Below are 8191 nucleotides of genomic sequence, written 5' to 3'. Positions count from 1 at the left end.
GAAGTCTTATTGGTTGGTGGGGGATTAAATACTTATTTCACTCGATCAAATAAATTACGGTAATTTACAAGATTTTGTTAATTTTTTTTCTGGATTCTTTTGTGGATATTTTGTCTCTCTCTGTTAAAGTAAACCGACCATAAAAATGATGGGCTAATCTTTGTAAGGAGGTAAAATTTCTAAAGTCAAGTTTTTAATATTTATAAATTAATACAAATAGTTATCAGTTATTATTAGAAATAATACATTAAAATGTTTTTACTGTATGTGACTTTTTTTTTTAGGATTTTTGTTATGAAACAAAAATAAAACAAGTATTTGGCTGCAAATTTGAATGATTTTATTATCTTCATGTTTAGCCACGTTTGAAGCAGAAAGTACACACCAGCCAAACCAAATGAGTGGCATTATCAAGAACTGTGCATCCCTTCAAAATTGATGACACAAAGACGTTAACACAAACCAAAGTTTAATTCTCCCCCCATTAAACTGTGGACAAAACAGATATGCAAGATAAGAGGTATCCAAACATATCATATAAGAACACTAATGAATATCATTATTGTACTTTAATAACATGGAATGTAGCGCTCTCCCTTCTTACATTTGAAGCATTAGTTTACTTGAGACTTAGTCTAATAAATAAATACGTCTCTAGGCTTGTATGAATATAGTCTCTGGAAGTAAAAATGCTTATTTAAGCTGTAGACGTCTCTCAACTCAAATAAGTTTATCCCAACACACACTCGCCCAGCTGAACGTGTTTAAGTGCATGAACAGTTTGTGTGTGCAAAGTCTTTAAACTCTTTGGAAATGAAAAGCACAATTCTTCAGCTATCCTTTGCTAACTAGCCTTTTTCTTAAAGTCTTGTTAATAGTGACTTTCAAGCCCCCCCCCCAAAACACTGATACGACAGGACAAAACATTGCAAAGCACCAACAAACAAACAGACAATTGTTGTCCAGTTGGCATCAAGGAGTCAGACATAGTGTTGTTGTTGTTGTTGTGCGCGTGTACTTGTCATGTGAGCGTTCAGTGTCTAGCCTGAGCGTTGGTCCTCCAGCTCGGAGATGATGGTGATCAGGTTCTGGAGGCCAAAGATGTATCCGCTGTCCTGGCCCTCGTGGACCACACTGTCCTCACAGTAATGTCTGCAAGTGGTGTGGGCAAAGTCTATCATCCTCACGTCCACCACTGGGTTACGAGGGCCTGAGTGGGACAGGCAGCTCCCCCCGTTGCTGCAGCCTCCACTGCTGTCATCACCTGATGTGGAGGGACAGCGGGGGAAATCAAGTGCACCTGCTACAACCCCCACCTCATCTTCCTCCTCCATTTCTGGTTCAGCTTCCGCCTCCTCATCTTCTTCATCCTCCTCTTCTTCTTCCGAGAGGCCGCTCTCAGTGCGTCGGCGTGTGTGTTTGCGGTGTGGTGCCCCATCGTAGATGATGAGCAGGGAGCTGGAGTAGAAGCGGTAGGATTCGCAGGCCTCCAGAGCTGCTTGCATGTCTCTTAGCCGGCACAGCACCGGTGAGAGGAGTTCGTGTCGCAGGCGGCGTCCGCTGTGGAAGAACTGGAGCAAAGCCTCCTTAAAGTCTGCTAGGGTGAGCTTGCGTCCATGGTATTTGTTCATGAACATCAGCTGGCCTGTATCAGAATGATACACCTGGTGGAACGGACAACACATTATGGAGATGTTAAAAACAGGACATTTCCTTCTAAATCTAAATTCTACAAGTGGACTTAAAATTGCAACTAACGATTATTTTCTCAGTCGATTAATCTGAAGCTTGTTGTTTCGATTAACCCGACATGGACCAAATCAATGTGAAGACAAACAGATCGAGATTTGGGCCTCTACATGTAAGAAAAGAGGCAAAAATGTCGACAGCTGTTTTCCAAAGTCAAAGCTGATGTGTGTGAATACAGTTGCTCCTCGCCACTTCGCGACTTGAATTTCGCGGCTTCACTCTATCACAGTTAGTCAAAATATATTAATTAATAAATCATTGATGTTGACTATGGCCTATTATCAGCCCAAAAATATGCATATTTAAGCAAATTTTACCTATCTTTGACATAAATGAAGCGTTTTCAAGCATAAAAATGGCTTAATGAACTAATATACATGCATTGAAGGACACGTAGTGCTGTGTAGTAGTCTACACTGATCACTAGGTGTCAGTAATGTTAGTGGTGTCCAGAAACCAGAACAACACTGAATTCTCCCAATGCTAACATGTGTGAGTTTACATTATGTCTTATTGTCTATTATTACATCTACTATATTGGTTTATATGGGCCGCACGTTGGCCTAGTGGTTAGCATGTTGGCCACACAGTCGGGAGATCGGGAAGACCTGGGTTCGAGTTTGGAGTTTGCATGTTCTCCCCGTGCGTGCGTGGGTTTTCTCCTGGTACTCTGGTTTCCTCCCACATTCCAAAAACATGCATGTTAGGTTAATTGGCAACTCTAAATTGCCCACAAGTATGAATGTGAGAGTGAATGGTTGTTTGTGTACATGTGCCCTGCGATTGGCTGGCGACCAGTCCAGGGTGTACCCCGCCTCTCGCCCAAAGTCAGCTGAGATAAGCTCCAGCATATCATCATTGATTCATCAACTAATTGCAGCTATCCTTATAATACAGCAGAATTTGACATTTGTTTCTTTTATGGCACCCACACCTACGATAACACATCGCACATACAGTACAGTAGAAGCATTAAAAACTTGACAACTGATCTGGCGTCTGTTTTGGGTTCATGCATAGACCTCAGCAAACCTCGACATAACTGCACTTTCTGGCAATTGAAACCAGATTTACTACACACGTTTTAAAATCTTTTTACATACCATTCACACACAATTGACTGGAAAGCTGCTATAAGCTGCTAAAGTTATACTGACCACTACATTAGGTACACCTGCACTACATTAATAGGTGTATATATGGGAAGGATTTCTTCTTAATAATAATGATATAATGCTACAAAGTCTAATACACAATAATAACAATACATTGGTTTTCCAATGAAAACTACTGTTAAATGACTACTATTCTGACAGCATGAGCATGTTTATATTGACGAAACGTATACTGTAAAATGTAATGTGTGTCCACATGAAGGTACCTGCATGCCACAGAGTCGGACTCCTATTGATGCTGACGTGCTCTGCTGGCACTTGCGGATCTGCACAGCCTTCTTCTCCTCCGAGGCATCGTCTCCGTGCTGCCGAGTGCCCATCTTGAGGTCCAACACACACGGCACTGTGTGGCGCCAGGTTAGGTTCTCTAGCAGGATGAATTCTGGGAAATTGAGTAAAGGAGGAAAGTGGAGCAACTGTTTTCTTGATAAAAGCTTTTTTTGTGGCGCACGTGCACCGACACAATATCCCATTGTTGGATCTTGTGTTTGCATGCATTACACAGACACGGTCATATCAAATCACTAATGGGAGTGTTTTAGTAAAGCGACACCAAGGGACAATGACATAGATAGTTTGCCATTGTGTTCGCCAGCCAAGCTGTCGTGTGTGTGCTTTAATACAAATGCTGTGTTTTCATTCATAACAGTGTCATTCCCAAAAGGATACTGTATTGATTGCGGTGCTTGGCGTTCTCCTTCATCCTCTGTAGGTGCTGCTGGTGACACTTGAGGCTCCAAGGGTTGTGTTTGAGCTGTGGGACAGCATTACTGTGACTGTGCTCCAGGCGGTAGTACAGCACTTCAGCTTGCTGCAGCCACTCCAGCTCCACATCCTCCAGCAGCTTGTGAGCACTGGGTGTTTGGAGGAGATAGAGCAGCATTTGGAACAGATGAAATAATGTACTGGCTCATGACGAGTTGAGAAATTCCACGACAATGTTTTGTTTATATAAATACACCAACGATGATGTTCTGCAATGCAGACATTTGGCCTGAGGCTGTATGCCTAAGTAAACGTGTGTATATTTCCGTTTACCTCTTTTCTTTGCGCAGGTGGCGACTTCGTCCATCTTTGCTGAGGTTATCGCTCTCCACGAGAGGTGAGGACGTCATCATTTTGCTCCACTTGAGCATCTTGCTCTTGGGTTCACTGTCAGCGGAGGGGTCCTTGTTTTCCAGGTCGGCCGCTGGGTCGCTGTGCAGGGGGTAGGCGATGAGGCAGAGGTTTCCTTCTTCATCCTCCTCGAAACTCACTGACACCACACCTGGAACAGCAGGTCACACAATGTCACTCTTCATTCAGTTGTCAAAATCAATCAAATATCATTTTGTCGCTTTGCAGGCTTCTATTTGTGACAATATGCATAGTGAGGGAAATTGTGTATATACAGTAAACACTTATATGTAGAGCTGCAACAATTATTCAATGATTAATTGATTATCCAGTTAATCGACAACTTTCTGGGTATTGAGTTAATTGTTTTTTGATTTAAAAATGTAAATATCCTCTAATTTCAGTCTCTCAAATGCAAGTAATTTTAATTTTCTTTGTCATCCATGAAAGCAGACATATTATCTTTGTGTTTTAGCCAAAACTTCAGATCTTCACACACATCAGCTTTGACTTTGGAAAACAGTGATGGTTATTATATTATATATTAAAAGAAACCCCAGCAAAAATGTGAATAAAAGAACCAAGACCGAAGTTACTAATACTAATAATATGCTTTTTCACCTCTAACGCGAGCTGAGATGCAGTTTTTTTATAACTTGTTAGCATGTCTACATGTGTTGCTTTACAAAATATCAAAGTAGCTCTTGCATCCTTTAATTTTTCACAATGTGGCCCTCGGTGGAAAAGGTCCGGACACCCCTGCACTAACTGTGTTTGCTTCATGTTGATTTGGTCTGTCTAGGGCCTTAAACAATGACTCCATTAATCAAAACAACAAGCTTCAGATTAATCGAGAAAGAAATTAATCTGTAGTTGCAGCCCTACTTATTATTGGGTAAGGTAATGTGCATATCTGATGCAAACAGGTAGTGCCAATGCAAAATGTTGCCAAGGCAACACTTAAAAAAAGCAGTTAGGAACAAATGGAAAAAAAATAGAATACAACATGAGAAAAAAGCGGAGCCCAAACACAAAAGACACAGAACTAGAAATGTGAAGTTTAAGACACTATTTATTACCACATCACACAAAGGCATTCAATGTACAATGTATATACGCTACAGTATATCACACAGACAGTAGACTTTCAGAGATAAGTAGATCTGGATTTCCAACAATAACCCCGTTATCCCCTTGTGATGATGCAAAAGCTGACCTCAAGATAAAGGACAGAGGAAGGACGTGAGAATAAAGATAAGGTAGAAAAGATGCTGACGGAGAACAGAATCAACGCTGGCAGAGCAACAAGACAAAGACGGGAAAGATAACACCCTTTTGTGGTCACATGATGCCTTCTTGGAAGTGAACACAAGAAACAAATGTGGGGTTCTATGATTTGGCTTCTATGATGGGGACAAAAGAGCCCATTATAGTGGTTCTCAGGCACACAAAGGCTTATGAAAAGTAGTCAGTGGTAGACAGTGTTGACACAAAAAAAAGAATTCATTTCGGTCTAAACGGCAGCTCCTCTCCTCTATGCTTGCTAAATGTGAGATGCAAGTTAAAAACCGGCAGAGCTTGTTACGAGTTTGCTGAGGTTGACATGTTAAACCAGTCCTACAGTGTCCTTTAATGTTCATGCTCATCAGAGGCTACAGAGAGTGTGGCGCACATCAGCTCAGGTTTTCTGACGTCAACCGTTCCAGGTGACCTGATGGTCCCTTGCCAGCAACTCCTTGGATTTGTGGATGTGAACAACAGGGAAGTTGATACCCCTTTCACGCCCGCCCCCCACTCCTTCCCAACCACCTCTGCACACCTGACTTACCTGTGCAAATACAATCCCAGGCCATACAGCTCTTGCTGTTTGCATTCTTTGCTGTGGTGCCCTCCTGTGGCACTATATGTGATAAGCTGTTTTGTAAAACTCAGCATGTTTTGCAACGATCCTGAAGATATCTAGCAGTAAAATATACACAACACAGGAAGCAGAGTGATGGTAGTTACCTCGATACTGAGGGGTGAACCTTCTCATCTCAGCGGGCAGGCTCTTGTAGAACTGATGCTCGCGGGGGATGAGGGGCTTGCAGATGGTCTGTTCTCCAAAGCGCAGGACACATGAATGCCCCCCCACCTGGTGTATGAAGGGCTCAAGTATCACCCCTTTCTCCAAGTAGCACTGTGGGTGTTGCTGCGGCTGCTTCTGGCTCTCCGCATCCTTGGCTTCCTGGGCCTGAGCCTCGATAGCCGGACTCATCCTCCTCTGGCCCTGACCACGCTTCCGCGGGCATTAGCCTCTTCACGCACGCACACACAATGTGGTGAGGGCTAAAATGCTCACACGCCGCAGATGTGCACACAGAAGAGGAGCAGTCACAACGAGAGTGCAGGATTGTGCAAGCTATTGCAGTTGTTTCCTGAGGCCCTTGTTGTGCAGATCACCTGCTTCTCCTAAGCAGGACGGTGCTCATCAAAGCAAAACGCATGTAGGAGAAGGAGATAAGACTGCTCAGTTATCGTAGACAATAGATTGATTCCTTTTGTCTCATTATTTGGCTGATAAGGCAGACAGATCCCTCTAGTGACTCCGTTGCAGACTGAAGGCTCTCTGACAGCAGAGTGTCTGTGCTCCACACTTGAAAAGCTCTCACCAGTCAGAAAGAGGCCCCGCCCCATTTCCAAGAAGCCCACCAATCAGGACCATCCAAAGCAAGCAGTTGGGTGGTAATCCCAGCGAGGCGAGAGAGGAAACAAACAAAAAAGACACGGATGGGAGGTGGGGAGGAATAGCATGGCAAGAAGAACAACAAGAGTGGAGGGGCGGGGCTAAACTCAGTTGGTGTGACAGCCTCAGACTGCAACATTTCCCCCAGTCAAACGTGAGGAGCACAGGAGTTAAAAACACTTGATTGGGTGCGTACGCCAACATTTAAAGCAGGTGCAAAACCATGAGCAGTCACTGTGGTCGATGCAAATCAATATTTTAGATTCTGATTTATCTTTGGATGAACATTTATATTAGGAACAGGCACATTCTTTGCATAGACGTCATTTGGTTAAAGTAGACCGAGTTCCATGAGTTCACCAAATGATGAAATTCAATAACTGTATTAACTTGTAGCTTAAAAGCGTAATATATTTTGCATTTACAGTACAGTCGTCCCTCCTTTATGGCGGTTAATTCTGCGACGTAGGATTCAATACTACAGTATTAAAAGGAATATTTTCTTAGTTCAAGGATAGAATACCTGTTTATGACTTCCTAAATACGCTTTTTACCATTATTAGAGCCCCCATAGACATGAAATAACACAACTTATAGTCACCTTTACACTTGTTATTCATTGTTTACACCACATTACGTAACACTGTGCAGGCTAGGGGATAGCTGCAGGGACATAAGAGATGGCCGCCGCTCATAGTATATAGCAAGTTACCGGGCTAATTAATTAGCCTCCAATTTATTTGTTCTAAACTTAAAGTGTTTCAAACGGAGTGGGGAAGAACGACACATTACGAAGCCAAGAACGTACCACTTTCACACGGAATGGGAGGAGAACTTTTTGCCATGGCTGACTCCATGCAGTGTTATGGTGATGTAATCTAAGGTAATGGCTCATCAATGCAACATTACAACATCTAGTGACCAGAATACTACATATGACTAGTCTTTCGATATTTTTTGACTCATAATAGGAAACAGCGATAAACAGCAATGTAGTGAGGGACGACTGTCCTCCCTCATTTATCGCGGTCAACTGGTTCCAGATCTAACTTTGATAAGTTGATTTCCGCGAAAGAGGATTCCTTCTTGATAAATGGAATATTTTCGTAGTTAGAGCATAGAAAAACTGCTTACGACCTTCGAAATAAAGTTTTGATATCAATAGAGCCCTCCACACGTGAAATAGCACCCCTATGGTCACCTTTACACTCGTACTACTCAATATAGTAAATACAATCACAGAAAATAAGCCTTTTAAGACATGAATTAAACTCTTGCTAGGGGAGATGAATGAGTGGTGGACAGGAAGTGACGTCAGGAGTACAGAGTTGAGTTTTAGCTTTATTATAGCTGGGCTATGCCAAAAACAGTAGCCTGTGCTATTATTATGATTATTATGTTATTATTATTGTGCCTGCAATAAAAG

At 42.4% G+C, this 8191-nt stretch overlaps 1 protein-coding gene across 1 annotated transcript; it reads right to left on the bottom strand.

Annotated features, from left to right (window-relative positions):
• Positions 1-314: 314 nt before the first annotated feature.
• Positions 315-6674, bottom strand: LOC129186485 (inositol hexakisphosphate kinase 2-like). Its single transcript, XM_054784801.1, has 5 exons — positions 6048-6674; positions 3963-4191; positions 3594-3778; positions 3131-3306; positions 315-1664 (listed from the first exon to the last, which is right to left on the bottom strand). The coding sequence occupies exons 1-5, from the start codon at positions 6295-6297 to the stop codon at positions 1041-1043; spliced, it is 1464 nt and encodes a 487-aa protein (XP_054640776.1). The 5' UTR covers positions 6298-6674; the 3' UTR covers positions 315-1040.
• Positions 6675-8191: the final 1517 nt, after the last annotated feature.

This window comes from Dunckerocampus dactyliophorus, chromosome 8 (genome assembly GCF_027744805.1).
Source record: "Dunckerocampus dactyliophorus isolate RoL2022-P2 chromosome 8, RoL_Ddac_1.1, whole genome shotgun sequence".
Lineage (NCBI taxonomy): Eukaryota > Metazoa > Chordata > Actinopteri > Syngnathiformes > Syngnathidae > Dunckerocampus > Dunckerocampus dactyliophorus.
This window is presented reverse-complemented; position numbering and strand designations above follow the sequence as displayed.